Below are 23,580 nucleotides of genomic sequence, written 5' to 3' on the forward strand. Positions count from 1 at the left end.
GCATCCTTATTTGGGGACAACAAGCTATAAAGATCATGGCAACCCACAGCATGTGAATAAGACTCTAAACCCAATACACAGGCCATAGGACAGAACAAGGAACCAGCCAGTAAATGGGACACTACGGCTGAGCCAGCAAGGTCCTAGGACTCCTGACCTTCCTTCTGGAGATATTCACACAATCACCTGGGTGGATGCAGGCAGGCATGAGCAGCCAGTGTTTCTGCCTGCAAGCCAGCCAGAGGTCCCTGACTGCCTCTAGTTCTGGAGAGCCTGCCTCTGACAACAGATCACCTGGAGAGGCCAGAATGCAATTTGTGTAAGAAAAAGCAAAGAAACTGAGGCATGCAATTAACAGAGGAAAAGAAAAGATGAAAAATATTCAAAACTATTTTTCTTTAAAGATAGATTGATTTACCTTTTGCATAATGCAGTGAAATGGCGCTGGATTTCATAGTGATGCCTCGCACCTGTTCATCTTCTCTGCTGTCCATATACCTTAACTGTAACAATGCAACATATGCATCCTTACTTCCCAATGAATTAAAATGCAACATTAAAATGGAATGCTCTGGACTTTTATTTTAAATGCCTACTATATTTATTTATTTACTTAATGAGAGAGAGAGAGAGACAGGAAGACAGAGATGAGAAGCATCAACTTGCAGTTGCACCTTAGTTGTTCACTGGTTGCTTTCTCACATGTGCCTTGACTGGGGTGGGGTGGGGTGGGGATGGGGCTGCAGCCAAGCCAGCGATCTTGGGCTCAAGCCAACGATCTTTGGGCTCAAGCCAGCAACCTTGGGGTCGTGTCTATGATCACGCTCAAGCCAGCAACCCCATCCTCAAGCTGGTGAGCCCATGATCGAGGTTTCAAACCTGGGTCTTCAACGTCCCAGGTTGATGCTCTATCCACTGTACCACTGCCTGGTCAGACATAAATGCTTACCTTTTTTCCCCTGTTCTTTTCCAAGTGAGAGGAGGCGAGATAGAGAGGTAAACTCCTGCATGCACCCTAACTGGGATCCACTGAACAACTCCAGTCTGGGGGCCAATGCTCTGACCATCTGGGGCCATGCTGGCAACCAAGCTATTTCTAGCACCTGAGGTGGAGGCTCCACAGAGCCATCCTCGGTGTTTGGGGCCAATGTGCTCAAACCAATTGAGCCATGGCTGTGGGAGGAGAGAGAGAGAGAGAGGGAGGGAGGGAGGGAGAGAAGAGGGAGGGAGAGGGGTATAGAAGCAGATGGTCACTTCTTCTGTGTGCCCTGACCAGGAATCAAACCTGGGACATCCACACGCTGGGTCAATGCTCTACACCAGGGGTCTCAAACTCGCGGCCCGCTGAACAATTTTGTGCGGCCCACAGACTAATCCACGAAGTTCAAAATATTTTGGATAAAATTAAGTAAGCCTAGGGGCCTATACTTGTATTTTTCATTTCTCTAGCATCCTAGCTAGATATTAGCTTAGTTAACAGCAATTGTGATATGAACTACAGTTTCTGGTCGTTTTGTGACACTGAGTAAACTGCATGTACGATTGTGCTTGTTGTACTGATTTTTTTTTGTTTTCAACTGCAGTGAGAAAAGTGTTGTGTAACAGTTGCCTTTTGTAGACCTAGAGAGGCCCGCCGAACAGCTGTGATCTTGCTCTGTGGCCCACATGCTGAGTTGAGTTTGAGACCCCTGCTCTACACTGAGCCAACCAGCCAGAGCCAACGCTTACCTTTTAAACTAAATGCCATTCATATTTTTTTAAGGGGGTAAAGGTTGGAGAATGAAAATTATGGGGAAGAGAACGTAGGCAAACTAAAAGACATTACCACTTTCCAAAGGTAGTAAAATACCACAAACTCTCCCCAGAGAGTGGCTCATTCAAATTTCAGCCATGAACGACTGGGTAGTCAATGAACAATTCACAGAAAGTAGTATTTGGATAAATTTCTTCCATTCATCAAGAGCACAGCCATTCTTTTCCTACTCATAGACTCTCTGACAAAGTCTGGACAGAGGTTCAAACAGAAGGTCTCCAGAAGTAAGAGAAGCCTTCACTCCTTTGCCAAGCTAGATTTTAAACATATGTTTTTAAAAAAGAATGACAGGGTAGAAGATATTTCTAACATTGCCATTTAGCTGATGGCTTTCATAAAGCATTAATGCCTATAGATAAGGGCCTGCATCGCATCTTGTCTCTACAGCGCATCAGTACTGACGATGGCTTCACTTAACTAGAGAGCCCACCCTCTCCAGCTCCTCAGCCCTCAGCATGTCATAATCTTTCTCCTCTCCCTGCAGAAGGGTCTGTTCCCTGCCCTGCCCTACTTCTCTCCACTGTCAACTTTAGAAAACCTTTATAATTACTTATTTCTTCCATTCAAAAGCCTTGAAAGTAACTTACTGTCACGAGATTACCACATTTACTCAACCCACATTAATTTTTTAATTTTCAGAAAAGCTTCCATTCCCACATCTCTGGCAAACCAAACATGTAAAAGTTACCAATGACCTCTGGCCAAACACAATAATCCTTTTTAACCCTCATTCTTTTTGATCAGAGCGGCATCAGACACACCTAGTTAATTACCCTGTGTGTCCGTGTGTGCTCGTGCACATATGTGAAATTCTTCTAGGAGTCTCCTATCTCCTCCTCTTCTTCCTCTCGTTCCTTAGGTCCCACTCTGGCAGCTCTTCACCTCTCCAATCACTCAGAAAGGCCTTCCTCCAAAAAGTCTGTCTCTTGTTATTCGATATGTATATGTTTTTTCTTTCAGTCTCCTCTGTGTACTTTTTTGATTCAATTTTGCTTCTCCATATCCTCTTCTCTCTGTTCCCAGTCACCTGACAAGTCCTGCTGATTCCACTCCAAATTCATTACAGGGATGAACCTCTATTTTTGTAAAGTGAATTATTCCAAGTCCTTTCAAAATACAGCTGAAAATGGTTTTATTTCATTTCATTTCCTAAAACATGATTGTCATTATGACCCAAAGGCTTCAGAAGCCTTCCTTTGGTACTTAGTTTAGCCTTCAAGGTCTTTGATTATCTGATATATCCTCTCTACCAAAGTGCAATTGCTCTCAGCAGTTCGTAAGCAAATCTTCACTGAAATCAAACACAACTCACAAATTAGCCTTTTCCTACTTTATTCATGTTATTTCCCTCCACCTGATGGTTTCTCTGCCTTGTCCTTAAACCACCCAACTCATTCATTCACATGAGAAGAATCTCTTCCTCTGTGAAAACTCCCACAACTGTACCAGGATGTCATCTGACTTATCGCACTCACAGGATCTCTAAGAACACAGCAAATGGTTCATGACATTGTAGACAGCTAATACCCTCTGAAATGCAACAGGTATTTATCAAATATAAATATAACAACATACCTTGCCTGCCAGGCGGCTGGAGATGATTCCATTGCTAGATATAAGACAGTCAGCCAGAGTAGTTTTTCCTGTTGAAATAACAGTATTAATTCAAAGCTATTTCTTTCTTTAAAAGTAGGGGGGACGTAGCTGTATCTCTACTGATTTAACATCTAACCATAAGAATTGGTTCAACAAAGATTTCCTATGAATCTATACCAAGCAAAGCAAGACATATGGGCACTTTAAAGAGTTTAATTAGTTTTGACCAGAATATGATCTGGAAGAGAACTCTATAGTACAGTACTAGAACCTGTCTCCAACCCTGTAGATCTCACCAACCTACCTGAAAAGTTGTCAAGCAACTTTCTTTTAAGTGTGCAACTTCTTTTTGCATTGAGGCATAATTCACACATAGTAAAATGCACAGACTCTTAAGACTCTTCAATAATGAGACAAACCACCATGTAAATCAAAACCTCTGACAAACAACTTTTACACAATTACTAAGGTCTGTCCTGCATGACTTTAATCAAGTTTACCCTGATTACTACATCAATCATCCGATATCAGTAACAGTGACAGTAGCTCATTCTTTTTTTTTTTTTTTTCTTCATTTTTCCGAAGCTGGAAACGGGGAGAGACAGTCAGACAGACTCCCGCATGCGCCTGACCGGGATCCACCCGGCACGCCCACCAGGGGGCGATGCTCTGCCCACCAGGGGGTGATGCTCTGCCCATCTGGGGCGTTGCTCTGTCGCGACCAGAGCCACTCTAGCGCCTGGGGCAGAGGCCAAGGAGCCATCCCCAGCGCCCCGGCCATCTTTGCTTCAATGAAGCCTCGCTGCGGGAGGGGAAGAGAGAGACAGAGAGGAAGGAGGGGGGGGGGGTGGAGAAGCAGATGGGCGCTTCTCCTGTGTGCCCTGGCCAGGAATCGAACCCGGGACTCCTGCACGCCAGGTCGAAGCTCTACCGCTGAGCCAACCGGCCAGGGCCAACAGTAGCTCATTCTTACTAGCTCAGAATGACAAAACATAGCACAGCAATCATTTTTTTTTTCTCTGAATGGTATACTGAGTGAAACAAGACTACAGACTTACTACATTACAAAGCCATTCCAAAAATTCTTCACATTTTAATGCTCAAGTTCTCGTTTAAAAAACAATGCAATATACCAAAACGCCACTCACTAGTTAGCTGCCTTTATTTCAAATGTTAACAGGGAGCATCTCTGACATCAAACTTTGGAAGGAAAAAAACGCCTGCCTCTCAGCCAGCATCCCTCTCACCTGCCAGGGCGTCACTCCACTGAGGACGCACTCGGAGACACAGCCCCTTAATTACAGACAACAAGACATTTGAAAGGGTTCTCACCATGGTCCACATGAGCCAAAACACAGATATTCCTGATGTTTGCAGTGTTTTTCTGGAGTTGAACCATCTTCTCCAAACTATTGAGCACCATGATCGTTTATGTCCTGTGACGGAAAATTAAAAATGGGTCACAAATGGCACCTGGGCTAAAGGGCGAGGCATTAACATATATATTATATATATATATATATATTTGTTAAATGCTGGGAGCTGACAAGACTGCTCAGGTGCCTCAAACTGGGAAGGCAATCAACGTGTCCTGAGAGCACCCACCCAGGTCCAAGTCCAACTGGGGCGCGGAAGCAAACACCTGCCAGGACGGTGTCTGGAGCCGGCTCGTCCCCCGCGTGGGGCGGCCGCGATGAACCACGCGGCGCGGGGCGCTGATGCACTGAGGCGACGCCAGGCCTGGACTCACGGCGGCGCCGGGTCCAGGTCCATGAGGGCGGAAGCTGACGTCTCCCCCGCCCCGCACGCATCCCTCTCAGGTGGACAGTCCTCGGCTCAGGACCGCCCACGGAGCCTGAGGAAAGTTTGGGGTCACGTGCTTACTAACCACGCGCGGCACTGAGACCTTATCTCCTTCCAGAGAGAAAGCAAAAGATTTCAACTCCATACCCCACTTCACCTCAGCCCGTGGTCCCAGGTCCACACTGGGCAGCGGCTCCGCCCCGTCCCGCCCGCCCGCCACCGTCTCGGCGCCCCGGGACCCGCCCCACTGGGAGCCGACCGACCGGGACACCGCAGCCCAGCGCTGCCCTTACCCGCTCGGCCGCCCGCCGCCCCGTACGGAACCCGGGTCGGGTGGCACGCGCGAGTCGGTGCCCCAAGAGATCCAAGAGGGCAGAACAACAGCGGCGGGGCGGGCCTGGAGACGCACGACCTCTGACCCGCGCGTGCTGACGCCACCGGAAGCTGGCGCCGCGTCCGTCTCCCGGGAGCCCGCGTTGCCTTGACGACGGCAGGCGCGCTGGAACTAGGGAAGCTACGCTCGGAGGCGCGGCGGCGTAGAACTTTCGGGCAGAGAGCATGAGGAGCCGGTGCCTATGTCAGATCTGCACCTGCGGGTGAGACGCGGCGGGGACGGCGGAGCTTCAGGTGGTCGTGTGGAGGGCAGGTGACGCGAACGCAGCTCGGTCCGCTCCGCGGGCTACTGGGTTTTACAGGTTCCTGCTGTGTAGGCGCTCTGTCCGGGTCCACACTGACCTGCCATACGGCCAGGTGGGCAATAATGTGAAGGTGTGTCCGGATTAAGGCAGGTCAAGTGGTACGATCGGATCCGACTGGGAGACTCAGATGCCCCACAAAATTTTTTTTAAGAATGAAAAGAAAGGTCGAGGAAAAGGGAAAGGAACTGAACGGTGTTCAATCCCAGAGTTTTCAACTAGTGTTAGGCTTCTTTCCATCTCTAGTTTGCCGTCCAAGCCGTATCCTAATCTTGTTCCTCCTACCCAGGCAGCGCTCCTTTGGATACAAATGACTGGAAAGGTAGTAGTCGCCACCCTGAGACCCAGGATTGGTCTGTGAGTCCTGCCTAACAACCTTCCACCCCATCAACAATCTTCTTCCTCAGCTTCACTGTTGACCCAGGAGTTAGAGTAATACTGGCTAAATATATATATGAATAGGTAATTCCCTTCATATTCTAATCCCCTCCAAAGGAAAAACCACTTGTATGCTGATGGAAAGCAGTCCTCCCCCCTAGTTTCATGCTAAACGTTGTTTATAATTAATAAGTAGATGTACATTCAGTGATTTTCAACCTTTTTTTTTTTTCATGGCACAAACACACACTAATTACTAAGGTCAGTGCCCCTGACTAAATACAACCATTTTCATCTCATGGCACAAATAAATTAGTTACTAAGGGAGAAGAGGTCAGGGCCCCTTTTTCTTTAGTAATTAGTTTATGAATGCGTGAGAAACAAAGGTTGAAAATCACTGCAAGATAAATTCACATTTGTGGTATGAATCCAAAAACTGACATGCAAAAATTGGTTAGTTTTTCTTTTTTTTTTTTAATTTAAATAAATTTTTATTAATGTTAATGGGGGCGTTAGTTTTTTTTTTTCTTCTAATCTTTATGTACAACCCAACACCCTTTCCCGTGCAGAGGTCAGGACCAGGGGGTTCCCCTTTCTTCCAGCAGTGTGGGGATCCAGGGAGCTGAGGTAGGGCTGGTGTAAGCATCCTGCCTGGACTTTGAACATTGGTAATGCTCCTTGCTGAAGTTCAAATGATCCTTCAAGAGTGGTGCCGCCCTTGCTTTCAGGTTTATGTTTGAGGCACAAGTATCTTTGGCAAAGCTGGGAGCTACGACTGGAGGGCTCCTTTGAGCCAACTGTTTTAAGATCTGGCCACCTTCTGGGCACTGATACAGAGAGCGGCAAAGATTCCCCACTTTCTTTGAACCTGTTCCCCTCATATATTACCTCCTTCCTTTCTTTGGGGGGAATAGACCATTTCTTTCCCCGTTGGGAAAACAAAGTCCTAAGAAACAACTACCTTTCATCTTTAGAGGGACACCTGATTTCATCTCTACCTTGGATTGTTTTTATTTTTTTTAAAGTGAGTTCTGGGAGGCAGAGACAGACTCTCTCATGTGCCCTGACCAGAATCCACCCAACAAGCCCACTTAACCTGCCCTAACAAGGGGGCAATGCTCTGCCCATCTGGGCCCTTGCTCCATTACAACCAGAGCCATTTTTTAGCACCTGAGGCAGAGGCCATGGAGCCATCCTCATTACCTGGGGCCAACTCACTCTAATTAAGCCATGGCTGCAGGAGGAGAGGAGAAGAGAGAGAAACAGACAGACAGAGAGAGAGAAGCAAGGACTGGAGAAGTAGATGGGTCCTTGTCATGTGTGCCCTGACTGGGAATCAAACCCAGGACATCCACACGCTAGCCGACGCTCTGCCACTGAGCCAACAGGCAGGGCCCCAAGGATTGTTTTTTAAAAAGACTGGAAAATGTGTTGACTTTAGACAGCTTCTTTGCTCTTCCTGGCAACAAGGAAATGTAAAGGTCCCGACTACCTGCTTGAAATAAAGGCAGGGGAAAAAAACAAGGAGAACAAACATTAATATGTCAATACATTGCTCTTTCTAGAAGGATCCAAGATCAGGAGAGAGACCTCTGCAGGGAAATTTTGACCTGCTGCTGCTACCTTTTCCTCTTGCTGTTTTTGCTGTTTGAATCGTCTTTCTTTTCTTTTTTTTTCATACTGTGTATCTAAATATGTTCAAAGGTCTATTTCTTTCACTGTATCAGTCAAAGCAAACCATCCATCTCCTAACACTTTTTTCTGCAGTATGCTAACAGTTTTCTCTGCAGTATGTATTGATGATTGCTCACATGAGTACAACTGTGATGGAGCTATTTTATGTTGGAAAACAAAGTTGGGGGAATGCTGGAAAAAATTGGGAATTGGTAACAATAACCAACTTTCTTTGAAAACCTGGTATGAATGGGATTTTGAAGAGACAGGAGAGAATGGATAATGTTGACAAGGATAGGAAATCGTTTGACTAGTCTATGCCTCAAATTCATTATGGAAGATAAAAGAGCATATTTCTTCATTCAGTACATCCTTAGGATCTACTGAAATAAAATTATAAAACCAGGGTAGAAATCAACCCGTATTACTGAAGAGAATGGAAAGAGATCTCACTAACACATGAAATTTCAATGAATTTTTGATATAGAGAAGGATAAAAGGAATGCCGACAGATAAAACAAAAACAGATAAATTGAAGTAAATTTTCTGAAGTAGACATGGAAGCCTGTCTGTCAACAGGGCCTGAGACAGACTGGGGTCTAAGTTCACAGGGTCAATAGAGGACAGGAGGGTAGGATGTGTGCTTAGCCTTCCTATGTCAGGCAGCAGACACCCACCACCAAGGGCAAGGAGGAAAATACTTCCTTAATGAATTTAAATTGAATGTTCTGGGACAGTTAAGACTCCAGTTGTGGCCACCTACCATGAAAAACAGGACTCAATTATATATATACAAACACACATGTATATATATACATATATATGTATATATATATATACACACACACACACACACATATGTGTATATATGAGAGAGAGAGACAGGAAGAGAGAGAGATGAGAAGCATCAACTCATAGTTATGGCACTTTAGTTGTTCATTGCTTTTCATATGTGTGCCTTGACCAGGGAGCTCCAGCCAAACTAGTGACCCCTTGTTCAAATTGGCAAACTCGGGGTTTCAAACCTGGGACTTCAGCGTCCCAGGTCGATGTTCTATCCACTGCACCATCACTGGTCAGGCAAGACTCAACACAATAGAAGTTACAATAGAAAGACTGAAAATCATCAGTGCGTGTGAAATGCAAAGAACATAAGAGGAATTATAGGTACTAGAAACTTCAGGAAAATTAAACACTACACAATAAAATTATGGTTCAAACCTAATTGAAAAAGCTAGGAACCTTTTACCTTGAGTGCTCTTAGGGTCATGGTATTGGAAACCACAGATTAGAAAAGATTCTCCCTGCACTCATTAAGTGGCTTACCTTTAAACAATATGTCAAAGTCAAGGTAATGCAGACATTATGTACTAGGTTCACAACTTTTCAAATAAAAGTGGGTTTTTTTTTTTCTGATTATGAAGTAAATAACATGAGGCATAGTACAAGAATTCAAGTAAAAAAACAGCAACTATGATATAGTGAAAATTCCTTATAATCTTCTAATCTTCTTCCTCACAGATAACATGTTATTTAAGACTTGTTTTAGTCACATTCTTTTTTTTTTTTTTTTTTGTATTTTTTGTATTTTTCTGAAGCTGGAAACGGGGATAGACAGTCAGACAGACTCCCGCATGCGCGCGACTGGGATCCACCCGGCACGCCCACCGGGGGCGACGCTCTCCCCACCAGGGGGCGATGCTCTGCCCCTCCGGGGCGTCGCTCTGTTGCATCCAGAGCCACTCTAGTGCCTGAGGCAGAGGCCACAGAGCCATCCTCAGCACCCGGGCCATCTTTGCTCCAATGGAGCCTCAGCTGCGGGAGGGGAAGAGAGAGACAGAGAGGAAGGAGAGGGGGAGGGGTGGAGAAGAAGATGGGCGCCTCTCCTGTGTGCCCTGGCGGGGAATCGAACTGGGACTTCTGCACTCCAGGCCAACGCTCTACCACTGAGCCAACTGGCCAGGCCCCAGTCACATTCTTTAAAGGGAGAGCATACTATACATACTATTCTACAACCTACTTTTTCATTGTTCAGTATCTCTTCATCTTCCAATAACTATGCGTGAAGATCAACCTCATTTTCTTTAATAAGTGCATGTTGTGAGCATATATTGTTAAGGGCTCTTAGTTATGGACAATATAATCTACTCTGGCTAGTTTAGGTATAAAGGGATTTATTAAGGAGTGTATGCAGGGCCTGGCCGGTTGGCTCAGTGGATTGAGCATCAGCCCAGCATGTGTATGTCCTAGGTTGATCCCCAGTCAGGGCACACATAAGACACGACCATCTGCTTCTCTCTCTCTCCACTTTCTCTCTCTCTTCCCCTTCTGCAGCCAGTGGCTCCATTGGTTTGCATGTCAGCCCTGGGCACTGGGAATAGCTCGGTTGTCCAATAACTGGCCTCAGGCGTTGAGGATAGCTCAGTTGATTCGAGCATCAGTCACCGGGTTGGTCCTGGTCAGGATGCATGGAGGGGTCTGTATCTCTATCCCCTCTCCTCTCACTTAAAAAATAATAATAAAGTTTATATAACTCACAGAACTGTTAGAAGCACCAAAGGAACAATCTCTTAACTAAGCTTTCAGGAAAAATTTCCAAAGATCTCACCGCAAAACTGGGCTGCCAAGGGAGCCATTGCTTCTGCCACAATCAGAAAACTGCAGCAGGGCTGTAGGCTTCAGAACCGCTCCTCAGTGCCAAGGTCAGGGAGCTGCCAAGTCAGGAAGCCACCTTGCAAACCAGAACACTGTCTACCAACTGCTGGCTGCAGACTGTGTATCCATGCAAGGAAAATGGATGTCCCAGGTAGCTTTCTCTGACTCAGTCTCATGTGGTAGGTGAAACTCAAATTGTTTGTGGAACTTGCCAGCAAAGGGGCTTTCAGCTTCTGTAGTAGAAGACACACTAAATTGTTGTCAGAGCAAAGCCAGAATTTTCACCACATAAGGATATACCATAACTTAGAGTTTTCGTAAACACCATTGCAGAGAAAATGGAAGGTTTTTGCTTTGTTTCTTAGTAAAGCTGTTCTTAGATGTAGAGATGCTAGTTTATTGAAGGTCTCTGATTATAATGTAATTATCACACAATGTTTTTGGAGGTGTAAATAATCTTTCAGTTTATTTATATTTGCACAGGCGACATCACTGTCCACATGGAACCACAAGGATTTATGAAAATTCCGGCGTGTATTGCCCAACAACTGAATATTTGGAAAAATATCGTACATATGGCAATGTTCTTCCCGCTCACAGTCTTAAACCTAAGCAAGAATTTCGAGCGTACCGTGGTAAAATGGAAGGAATAACAACATTTAAGTAAATATTGAACAACTTTTTGCGTATCTTTCTCCCAACTCTTCTGGTCTTAATAAAGTTGTTTAACTCTTTAAATTGACCTCTTCCGTGAATTTAAGTTGAACCAATCCAAGAAGCAAGAAACTAGTTGAGTCACAACTTGAGAAAACTAGCAAGATGAGAATGAAGTCTGACTGACAGAGAAAAGGGAAATAAGTTCTATTGCTTTTTTTTACCTGCCCTGTCTCCACATTTATCTGTTTTCTCCTGTCACCATGCCCTCGAGGAATGCAGCAGTTTCCTAACTGCTGTTACATGTATATGTAACTCTGGTTTCTGTTTCTGATTTATTATGTATACTTTAGCCTGCCAAGATGATCTCTTTAAAATGCAAGCCTAATCCTTTTGCCTCCCTGCTTAAAATACTCTTATATTAAGTATTGTTTAATACTTAATGGCTTTTTGTTTTAATTTCCATTGATTTAAAAAAGGGGGTAGGGGGAGAAGTATATAATCGTTGTTCCACTTAGTTGTTCCTTTTGGTTGTGCACTCATTGATTGCTTCTACTACGTGTCCTGACCCAGCATTGAACCCGTGACCTCAATAAACCGGGATGATGCTCTGTCCACTGAGCAACCCAGCCAGGGCCTCCCGTTGTATTTAATATACTCCAAAATCCTTACCCAAATCCTTTCATGGCTTGGCTCCTACTTGCTTCTCTATTTTCATGGCAATGCCCTCTATACGCTTTGCTTATATCCCACAGAACATTTTCCATTTCTTGAAAGTACCAGGTTAGCCCTGGCCGGTTGGCTCAGTGGTAGAGCGTCGGCCTGGCATGCAGAAGTCCCAGGTTCGATTCCCGGCCAGGGCACACAGGAGAAGCGCCCATCTGCTTCTCCACCCCTCCCCCTCTCCTTCCTCTCTGTCTCTCTTCCCCTCCCGCAGCCGAGGCTCCACTGGAGCAAAGATGGCCCGGGCGCTGGGGATGGCTCCTTGGCCTCTGCCCCAGGCGCTAGAGTGGCTCTGGTTGCAACAGAGCGACACCCCGGAGAGGCAGAGCATCACCCCTTGGTGGGCAGAGCGTCGCCCCCTGGTGGGCGTGCCGGGTCGATCCCAGTCGGGCGCATGCAGGAGTCTGTCTGACTGTCTCTCCCGTTTCCAGTTTCAGAAAAATACAGAAAAAAAAAAAAAAAAAGAAAGTACCAGGTTTAACTTGCCACAGAGCTTTCCAACATACTATTTTACCGTCTGAAAACTTCCCTCGCTCTTACCCTACTTAATCCCCTTTTATTTGTAGATCTCAACACAGTTATCGCTCTGGAAAGCCTCTGACCCCTCACACGGGTTTCAGGCGAGGTACAAGCCCCCATGTCAGTTCTAAAGCATCTTCCTATTATATGTCATTAGATTAGTCTCAGAAGCCCATCCATTAAAGCAGGAACTGTCTACTCTTATCTCAGTATTCTGTTATATCCTGGCACAATGCCTACTAGCACATAGTAGGCACTCAATATTTATTCTAGAATAGCGGTTCTCAACCTGTGTGGCTTTAGGCGACCCCTGTGTTTTGGTCGTTCGACCCCCGCCAGGGTCGCGACCCACAGGTTGAGAACCGCTGCTCTAGAACCTTAGTGCAGTGCCTACTAGCACACAGTTAGGTGCTCAATATTTGTTCAATGGGTGTTTAAAAAAAATCTCCTAGGCCTAAACTTTTCCTTTGGACTTAGCCTTTTTGACCCCTTTGTATATTTGTCAACACAATGGGTTCTTTTCTTTATTCGGTTAACGTGCACACCATATTCAAGGTCGTGGGCATTAAGTACAAAAGCAATGACTTGAGGTTCCTGCTTCCAACGAGCTCATGCATCAGTCTGCTATTTGAGGGTTAAAAACACTACAGCAACTTTTGTTTGTATTGTTTCCACTTTCATCTCATTTCTGATAGAGCTCGTTCTGCTTACACGGTGAGAGGACAGCCCACAGGCTGGAAGCCTGTCCTAAAGCATGGCTCTGCCCATGCCAAATGTTTTGGGGTGTGTCAGATGAATAAAAGTGCACTTACCTCTACTACTTCTCTCTACAAGGTTGCTTTGGGTTTGGAGGTATACTTTCTAACATTTAAGTAATCTGACCAGAGAAACTCGGACTGCTAAGCTTCTCTGTCCTCTCCGTTTCCTCTGCTCCCCCGTTCGCTGTAGCCTGTTCCCCTCTAGCTGGTATTTGGGAAGAGCAAAGACCAACTCCCGAGTCTGAAGAGGCAGAGGTATGTGATTTCTACTACGATTCACCCCCTAGATTATACTTACTATGCGTTTATGACCAAGTGTCAGGCAGTACGCGTGGCACCTGGGTTACAGGGACAAGCAAGAACAAGACCGTCATGATCTCTCTCTGTGCTCACAGATGTGGCAGTAGTGAAGGTAGCAATCAAAAATCTCCCTCAAAATAAGGATAAAATTGCAGCTGTAATAAAATCTATGACGTTAGCACAAGGTAAATGGAGAGCCAGAATAAGAGAGGTTTGACTTTATCAGGGAAATGCGAAGGATGTGAAACACCGAACTAGATGAAGTGGCGAGGGCAGTGCACCCAGGCAGAGAGCAGGAGGCCGGAAGGAGCGGGGGAGGAGGAAGCACTTCCAGAAGGAAGTCCCCCTTGAGCCTAGGAAGCAGGAGGAGGCCCAGGGTGGGCAAGACTGGTGGAGGCAGCCAGGAGCGCCTTTCTTTCTCGATTTGTCTTGTGTTCCTTTGAGTGGTAAATAAGGGGGATAAGGAAGAGACGAGGGAGATGAGAGCAGGAATGACCTGCTCAAATTGACATGGGAAAGGATTACAGTACTTTGGGTGCAGCGTGAGAAAAGATTGCCAGATGGCTACAGTGGATACAGGTAAATGAGTGTAGGAAATGGTTGAATGATTTGAATGAGTTGTTAGGGAAGCTTGGAATATTATGCTGGTGAGGAGACAGGGAAAGCGGTTAGATTTGAGAGAGATTAGGAGGCAAAAATTGACAGGAGTTGATGATGAACTATAATGATGCCTCGGTTTTCGTCAATAATCAGGCCGAAAACAATCGGTGAAATTTGAGACCGATGAAAACCAAGGCAATTATTTCCATATGAATCAATGTAAATCCAATTAATTCATTCTAGACACTCCAAAATACATACCAAATACACATTACACCAAATACTGTGTACGCAGTAATCACTTAAATGTAATTGTAGTATTAGCACTTGGAATCAATTTAAAAAAGCACAAAAACACTGGAAAGCAATGAAATTGTTTGGCTAGATGCACGGGGTGATGCTCACACAACGAGAAACAACACCACACTGAGCAGGAGAACGCGTGGGTCACCCTTTGTTTTTGCAAAATTAGCAGTGAGGTCACATGGGCATGCCCACGAAATCTGAGGCAACTGATGAAAACTTGAGACAATTTTTTCACGGAAATAATCGATGAAAACTAAAACGGATGATAACGGACGTCGGTGAAAACCGAGGCATCACTGTAGATCCAGGCAGAAAGTGAGGTATGAAAGGCGAGCCCTGGGTTTTGACTGTGCAGCCGAAGAGATGGCAATGCCATTCACTCACATGGGGAACAAGGACCAGATGTGTTGTGGGGGGTGGAGAAATAGTGAGTTTGATGAGGGGCATATTAAGTTTTGAGGCACCATTGACTATCCAAGAGGTCATTGTAAATGCTGGTTTGGAGCTCAGAAAAGAGGTCTGAGCGGAGAGAAATGTGCGACTCTGTACAGGTGGCAGAGAAAGCTGGGGGAGCGGAGTTGTCCTTGGGAGTGCACACTGAGTGAGGAGAGGGGAGGTGGGTGGAGAGAGAATTTACTGGAACTGCAGGGAGTGGGCACTCATGTCAGTCACTGCTCCAGAGGTCAAGCAAGGTGAGGACTAAAACTGCCTGGTGTATTTAATCATTTAGAAGCCTTGTGACCCTCGAACTGCATCAGAGAAGTGACTGCCGGAAACAAGGCGGCAGTGGGTGGTAGGGGTGGGGAAATGGGACAAGTCTAGGGAGTTGTATTGTGAACAGGAGAAAGGGCTCAGTGAGTTTGGTTTTATTTTTGGATCTTATGGACATACACGGAAAATACTGGTTAATTCAAGATGGTTTAAAACAAATCATAAAATGAGTGATGTAGTCAATCGAGTCCAGAAGAAAATAAAGCAATTTTGAAGACTCATGGTAATAAAAGTAGTAGTTAACATACTGCCCTTACTATGCATCAAGCACTGTGTGTGTGTGTGTGTGTGTGTGTGTGAATCCTCTACCTGCTGAGGTAGACGATATTATTATCCTCTTTCACATATAAGGAAACTGGAGCACAGGCATGTTAACTAAGATGTCCAAGGTCATGCATGCAGTGAACGACAGAGCCAGGATTTGGACCCCAGCAGTTTGAGCCCTCAGCCTGTGGAGTCCTCCACCCCAAACTCAGTGACTGGTCCTCACTCTGCCACACAATGTTGTACAAGGCCTGGTGCAGCTGGATTACCATGTGGCTCCCATTCATGGAAAGGGCTTCCACGGGGATCTGAGGACGAATAGCTCACATCCTTATATCCATATAATGAATATGACATGTCAAAGGCCAGAGTTTATTATTTAAAGATGAGCAGGAAGACAGCATGACTTTAATGAGAAAAAGGCATGTCCCAGTAACTTACTAGATAGTCTGTAAGTAGGATGAATGTGGATTTTGACAAAGTGAACCCAGGAGATACTTTAAAAATTCTTTTCAGATTCATTAAATTTTTCACCTGAGGTCCTTCTATGTTAGGAAAAAAATTCAATTATGGAAAGGTTTTATTCATGTAAGATCCAGTTAACTAAGGATCTATGACAACGATGTCTTGAAAACTAGGGTTTTTGACATATCTACTTCTCGAGGTATTTAGTCACTGGCTGGGACATAAAGCAATTCAATTATTTCAAGTAGTGTATCAACTATCAACATTTTAATATCTTCTTAAACTTCTCAAGTAAAAAAAAAAAACTTGAAAATTCCAATACTGCGTTAACATAATCAGAAATAGAAGAATCTGTGAGGCTATATTTCAAATTTATGTATTTCAGATCAGATTATCGTCCTTATGAAATAGTCCAACAGCCTCACCATGTACCGGAAGAATATAAACCAAAACAGGGGGAGATTGACCTGGACACGACCTACAAACAGGCCTTTAATTCTTATAAAGTGCAGCCCGTGGCAATAGTCCGGCCTTTGGAGAGAAAACAAGTTAAGAGAGAAAAGTTGGACACTGTCCCAACCTATAAAGGTAACTCGCCATTTCAAAAGGGATAGAGCCAAAGAAGCTAGAACTCACCTCCAGCTTTGACATCAACTCATTATTTTGGCGTGTTGCCAAACTTAGTCCTTATGGCTTAGGAAAAAAACTTTTCTCTCTTTGGTCAAAATAATACTGTGGCCCTACTGTGTTGGCTCAGTGGTAGAGCGTCAGCCTGGTATGTGAATGTCCTGGGTTTGATTTGCAGTCAGGGCACACAGGAGAAGCGACTATCTGCTTCTCCACCCTTCCCCCTCGCTCTTCTCTCTCTCTTTTTCTCTCTCTCTCTTCTCCTTCCACATCATGGTGCAACTGTTTTGAGTGCATTGGCCTAGGTGCAGATGGCCCCATGGAGCCTCTGCCTCAGGCACTAAAAATAGCTTGGTTGCAAGCATGACCCCAGATGGGTAGAGCATTGGCCCTAGATGGGTGTCACCAGGTGAATCCCAGTTGGGGTGCATGTAGGAGTCTGTCTCTCAGTCTCCCCTCCTCTCACTTAGAAAAAGAAAAAAGCAATAATAATACTGTAAAGTGAAAAAAGACCACCTGCATAATTAAGAGTTAGGAGACCTGGATTCCTGTCCAAATTCAGCCACTTGCTTAGTTTTCTCTGTCTCAAAACATGTAAAAACAACAGATATCTTCAAACAAGCATTATGTCATATTTGTCACGTTATGCCACATTTAGTTGGTACCTTTCCCTTCCCTCCATCCTAGAATAGTTTAAACTCTACCAAGCATACTAGCAACCTTCTTTAAGACCAAGAGTATAGATTTTAATTCAACCACATTGATAATTACATTAAAAGTAAATGACCTGGCCCTGGCCAGTTGGCTCAGTGGTAGAGTGTTGGCCTGGCGTGTAGGAGTCCCAGGTTTGATTCCTGGCCAGGGCACACAGGAGAAGCACCTATCTGCTTCTCCACCCCTCCCCCTCTCCTTCCTCTCTGTCTCTCTCTTCCCCTCCCGCAGCCAAGGCTCCATTGGAGCAAAAGTTGGCCTGGGCGCTGAGGATGGCTCTGTAGCCTCAGCCTCAGGTGCTAGAATGGCTCTGGTTGCAACAGAGTGACACCCCAGATGGGCAGAGCATCGCCCCCTGGTGGGTGTGCTGGGTGGATCCTGGTCGGGCGCATACGGGAGTCTGACTGCCTCCCTGTTTCCAACTTCAGAAAAATAAAAAATAAAAAAAAGTAAATGACCTAACTACGGTAATTAAAACAAAAAGATTGTCATAGTATATGAAGGAAAAAAAGAACCAACTATATGCTATCCACACAAAACCTTTATTAAATACAAAGATATAGGTAAGTTAAAAGTAAGAATGGAAGAATGTGTATCATGCCAATTCTAATTAAAAGAACTGTAGGTCGTGGGTGGTTGGCTTGGGTAGAGTGTTGGCCCAGTGTGTGGAATTCCTGGGGTTCAATTCCCAGTCAGGGCACACAGGAGAAGTGACCATTTGCTTCTCCACCCCTCTCCCTCCTCCCCCCTCTCTCTTTTCCCTCCCTGCAGCTATGGCTCAATTGGTTCAAGTGCATCAGCTCCAGGCATTGAGGATGGCTCTGTGGAGTCTCTACCTCAGGTGCTAAAAATAGCTCGGTTGCAAGCATGACTCCAGATGGGCAGAGCATCAGCCCCAGACGGGGTTTGCTGGGTGGATCTTGGTCAAGGTGCATGCGGGAGTCTGTCTCTCTATCTCCCCTCCTCTCATTTGAAAAACAAAGAAAACAAAACAAAGAGAGAGAGAGAGAGAGAACTATAAGACTGTTAATATCAGAAAATCTAGCTTTCAAGACAGGAATATTACCAGGGATTAAGAAGGAATTAGCTACAGTCAAAAACCTATTCTCTCAGTCTCTCTCATGACCTCTCTCTCTTGTTATCTTTCTTATTATCTTGTTATCCTTCTGTCTTGTTCTCTCTCTCTCTTCAAATTTAGGTTCACAAGAGCAAGAATATGCTGGACCCAATTCGTCTTTCCTTGCCATGCTGTTCCATAAGTCTCTGCCAGACGAAATTGCCTGCTTTTGGCTCAGATATCTACTCTCACCCAAACATTGGTAGCTTGAGGTGGAAGTAATTGTTTTGTTCCAAACTTGGCTATCTTGGCAGACATGTCTACAGATGAGGAATTTTTCTCTTCAGAGGTGTAATAATAAGCATTTGAGTTTGGGCCTTTCAAACAAACATGGCAATGGACTTTAGTCTAGACTCTTACACTTTACCTTGTATAACTTCTCTCCTTGAAATCAATTTTTGGTATTTAGAATTGCATATTTTTGGATGAAGTCAATTCTATACTATTTCTCAGCTTTCTTCCCTTCTCATCTGGAAACAGAAAACCCAGATAAGCCTCAGTTGAAGTGTAAGCACTTCAGTTTTCCAGCCATGGTCTAGGTAAGCAGCAAGAAGGAGAATTAAGATATTTAACACTAAATCTCACACTGAGCTCTTATGTGTCACTTCTAAATTGTACAGTTTTTTCTTTTTTTCTTTTTTTAGGTGAGAGGAAGGAGATAGTAAAGCAGACTCTCACATGTGCCCCCTACAGGGATCCACCAACCCCATCTGGGACCAATGCTCAAATACTGAACTATTTTTAATGTCTGAGGACAAGGCTCCAATGGAGCCATCCTCAGCACCCAGCGCCATGCTCAAACCAATTGAGGCACTGGCTGTAGGAGGGGAAGAGAAAGAGAAGGGGTGGGGGGAGATGCAGATGGTCACTTCTGTGTGCCCAGTCTGGGGATCGAACCTGGGATGTCCATACATGGGGCCAACTCTCTATCCGCTGAGCCAGTGGCCAAGGCCTGTACAGACAGTTTCTAACACTTCTGAAAGCCCTCAGCTCAGGCCCTGGCCTCCACATGGCCCTCTGTCTTTTGGGAATGCCTTGAAGTCCATTTCCTGAGGGGGAAAACTGAAGCCGGTGGTCTTTTGGGGACCATGTGAGTTCCCCAGTACTGTGTCCAAGGAATCCTGTAGGATTCCTATCAGACAAAGGCACCGGAACTCTCCCTCCTCTGAGGGGCTTCTCCAGAGCAAGAGGAGAAACTCCCACAGCCCTTTCGCTCACACAGCAGGGCCCTTGCTCAGCTTAATCCTAGATTTTATGGTTTATGTTAGCATTTTATGTGTTATAGCAAAAATCTCAACCAGTTCCTGGGAACACAACCATATCTCCTAAACTGTCTTCCCCCAAAACAACTTCTTTGGCTTTCAAAGGCTCTCACCTGTCAGGCTCCATTGTTCCCCTCTCTATGGTGTAATCGAATGAACTAGAAGTGGAAAGTTACATAAATTAAAGGGGGAGATAGGAAAAGCATTGTGGAAATGGAGAAAAAACATATCTGATGGGAATCAGAGGAACTTCATATTTGTTTAGCATTCTGATTTCTAAAGGAAATGGCCAGATGTTTGGCAATGAGAGAATTAATTCATGACTTTGACAAGATCACGGTTTTCTCCTTAGTATTTAAAAATGCTGTCCTATTTTTTCCCCAAGATGATTATAGAGCTTGGGACATTCAGAAAAGTGAACTTTATAAACCAGAACAAAGTTACTATCCCCCTACTGTGAAATTTGGAAATTCAACTACATTTCAAGACGACTACATTCCTCGGGAGCTGCAGCCTAGGCAAAGCTTTAAGCCCAGCCCTGTGGTCAAACGTCCCACAGTCCCTTTTAATAGTGATACGAGCCATCGCCTAGATTATGTACCTTACCAGCTAGAATCCAAGGCTGCTCAGCCAAAAGAAGTCTATAGACCGACCAACCACCCCTTTGAGGCTCTCACAACCCACCGATGTGCCTTTCAGGGTCTTGCAGGCGAACCCACAAAAATCTGCCGACCAGCACACACCAGAGTGACCCAAAATGCTCCGTTTGAAGGAAGCACTGAAACCCATGCAAGTTTTCAACCTTGGGAAATCCCACCCCCGGAAGTCAAGAAAGCACAAGCGTATGTCCGCCCCTCAGGGACCATGCCGTTACACAGCACAAGCCATCTGGATTACATTCCCTATCAGGCCACGCGCGTCCTCCCCATCAGGCCTGTGTCTCACAGAAGAAACAACAGGTTTCCTTTCCAAGGAACAAGCACCACGAGGGAAGATTTTCCAGCGTGGGAAAGTTGTCGTCGAGGACTCATTAAAAATCAGCAGCAGATTCCCAACCCATCTGGGAAGTTCGACGGTCTGAGCACTTTCAGATCTCACTATGTGCCACACGAACTGATTGCAACGGAGAGTTGTAAGCCTTTAAATGTTCCCCTTCAGAGTTCCAGTCCATTCGATGACGTAACCATGTACTCTACCGAGTATGCGCTGAAGAAACAGGAGCTCTGCCCGGCCAGCTACCCCTCTCCCCCAGGTTACGTCTTTGAACACACAGATTCCCGAGGTCATAAATTCTTCCGCAAGGCCCCGCCCCCCGTGGAGACCTAGCCAGCGCGTCCTGTTTAAAAGGAGGCTAACTCAGAGGATGTTGGCTTTCCAAGGGGGCGGAACCAATTGTTTATAGGGCAAAAAAATTTTTTATGAGAGCTAAAACAAATTATCTTTCAATTTTTAATCAAGAAAACTAGAAACTTTATCACAGGAAATCAGGATCTTAAAATCCTTTTTGTATTGATATTTTAACAGATTTGTGCTTTCATTCGCATTTCTGCAAGTTGAACGGCGTACATTCCCATCAGAACTGCTTTAATCTCCAACACACTGTTTCATAGCTCGTCTCCAGTCCATCATTTATACTTGTGTTTATAATTACAGCAACTGGAGTGATCTGTGTGCCAATTACCGTTTATCTAACACATTAGGGCTGTCTGTACCACCACTGAAAATGACGCATGATTCTTCTTCCCAGACAACAGCGTTCCTTTTCCTCAGACTTCAGGGCATCTACAGTATACAGAGTGAAGGTTTGGTGGCTGCTCCTCACTGTGTTCGAGTTGTGATTAGAGCCACTGTGGTGTGACAAGAACAGGCCCTGCTGGTTGGAAATCAAAGGGTCTGAGTTCAAGTTCTAATGACGTCACAGTCTTTTTGTGCCACCCTGGGCAGGTGACTCACGTCTGAGCCTCAGTGCTTCATTAGCAAAAAGGTATCTGCCCTGCCTGCCTCACCCAAATTCGTTTGTGCATCAAATCGTGTGATGCACTGTAATCCAGAAGGTGCAAGTGCGGAACAAATGTCAGGCGTTGTTAAAAAGTCACTTCATCTCTTCTGGTGCCTGTTTTCTCCTCTTACAAATTGGGATAATTGCCTATTCAGTAATCACTTTCTGGCCTTAGCGAGGATTGGAAAATACCCTAATTTGTATCGAGCTTATGAGTAGTGTGATGTCTGAGAAGTCTTCCGCGTACAGCTAGCTTCCCAAGCGCCTGAGAAGCTGTTACAGAGAACAGAGAGCCTGGATTGGGGGGAGTAACATGGTTTGAATGATGGCATTTCCAGACAGGAAAAAGCGCTTGCTAAAGTAGTTTCAGAAATGACTGACAGCTCTGAAGAAATCTTCAGGGTCACCTCAGGTAATTATGCACCTGGTTGCCTGGCCCAGAGTCATAGTTCAGAAGAACCAGTTCACTATGGGGCACAACTCTGTTCTCCTCCTCCTCGTGAAGAAGAAAGAACATATTGTGTCTATAAATGCTGAAAATCTTGTAATGAATTAAACTCTTATTGAGTGTTTTCTTGATAAATGATTGCATTATGGAACAATATGATTTATCATAAAATTTAGTTTTTTGTAGCTTTTGATTTGTTCCAAACTATATACTTAATTTAGAATAAGTCCATTTGGTTAAAATATGTATAGTTTTAATTTTTTGAAAGTAGTTTGTTTTAATTTACTTTTTTACTTATCAGTTAAAATGATGTATGATTTTAGATTTCTTTGCAACATTAATGAAGCATCAATAAAAGGAATGAATTTTCATAAAATCATTTCTGTACCCGATTTTCTCTGGAAAATAGAGCTTTTTATAAAGGTTTATCTAGGTTAACTTTTACATAATTTGATACTTACCTTTTTAACAGAAAATGTTATATTCAAAGTGAAGAACAGGGAGATATACTTCAGTACCCTCATGCTGGCCTGCTTTCTGGTGCTGGATATCCAGCCCCTCTGTAACCCGACGTGGGTGGTCTCCTCCCTGGACACACCAGCTGGGGTTCCCTGAGGCAGTTTGCCTGGAGCTGAGGTCACAAAGATGAGCGGTGTCTCCCCCAAATCTCACTAAGTATAACAGGTGAGAATATAGAGACTGGAGCCCTGTGAGTGTGGGACACTGAGCCTGGGAGCTCAGGACAGGCTTCCTTAAGGAGAGGACAGCTGCTAAGTAGTAGAAGGTAAGTAGGAACCGGACCAAGCACGGTGGGGAGGCCGGGACAGCATGGCCACAGGTGGAGAAGTACCAATCTCAGACCTCAGTGTGGGTGGTAAAGAGACTCCGAGACTGGGTGGGACATAACGAGACAGGACGGGATCTGGCGAGATAGGGCGGGATAGCATGGCCACAGGTGGAGAAGTACCAATCTCAGACCTCAGTGTGGGTGGTAAAGAGACTCCGAGACTGGGTGGGATATAACGAGACAGGACGGGATTTGGCGAGATAGGGCAGGATATTGCCCCGGCAGCCAGCAACCCAATTCATCGCCTCCTACGTCTCCTTGACGGACCGTGCAGGAACGCACACACCGTCACACATTTTCATAGCACTGGACACTAGTGATATTATTTACCAGGCTGCCATACTCTAGAAGGAATTTCCAGCAAAGCAAGCTTTATGAATCTGATGAAGAAAGAATAATTCAAGGAGAAACAGGAAACTCCCACCCTAACCCTTCCTTCTCCATCCAGGACATCCTTGTTGTGGGAAATCAGACTACAGACTCAAATTAGAAAGAAAGGCTTTGTGGTTTCACAAAACGACATGGGCAGCAAGCACTAAGGGTGAACCCTGATATCCGCTGAGGGCTTCGGGTGATTATGACTGTGTGTGTGTGT

The 23,580-nt window shown here is 45.0% G+C and overlaps 2 protein-coding genes across 3 annotated transcripts in view; one reads left to right on the forward strand and one right to left on the reverse strand.

Annotated features, from left to right (window-relative positions):
* Positions 1–5,625, reverse strand: part of EFL1 (elongation factor like GTPase 1) — a 94,693-nt gene extending 89,068 nt beyond the window's left edge. Inside the window, exons 1-4 of the mRNA XM_066238354.1 lie at positions 5,506–5,625; positions 4,742–4,845; positions 3,389–3,456; positions 419–503 (exon numbers count right to left, since the gene is read on the reverse strand). Coding sequence (XP_066094451.1) covers positions 419–503; positions 3,389–3,456; positions 4,742–4,832 — 244 coding nt within the window. The 5' untranslated portion in view covers positions 4,833–4,845; positions 5,506–5,625. The remainder of the gene's footprint in view (positions 1–418; positions 504–3,388; positions 3,457–4,741; positions 4,846–5,505) is intronic.
* A 30-nt stretch (positions 5,626–5,655) lies between these two features.
* Positions 5,656–21,865, forward strand: SAXO2 (stabilizer of axonemal microtubules 2). Of its 2 annotated transcripts, none has more exons than XM_066238355.1 (4): positions 5,656–5,808; positions 11,098–11,277; positions 16,360–16,562; positions 20,077–21,865. In XM_066238355.1, the coding sequence occupies exons 1-4, from the start codon at positions 5,771–5,773 to the stop codon at positions 21,015–21,017; spliced, it is 1,362 nt and encodes a 453-aa protein (XP_066094452.1). In that variant the 5' UTR covers positions 5,656–5,770; the 3' UTR covers positions 21,018–21,865. The 2 variants fall into 2 exon arrangements, with proteins under 2 accessions (XP_066094452.1, XP_066094453.1); XM_066238356.1 differs by having other exon boundaries at positions 5,675–5,839.
* The last annotated feature ends 1,715 nt before the right edge of the window (positions 21,866–23,580 follow it).

Source organism: Saccopteryx bilineata, chromosome 7 (genome assembly GCF_036850765.1).
Source record: "Saccopteryx bilineata isolate mSacBil1 chromosome 7, mSacBil1_pri_phased_curated, whole genome shotgun sequence".
Classification (NCBI taxonomy): Eukaryota; Metazoa; Chordata; class Mammalia; order Chiroptera; family Emballonuridae; genus Saccopteryx; species Saccopteryx bilineata.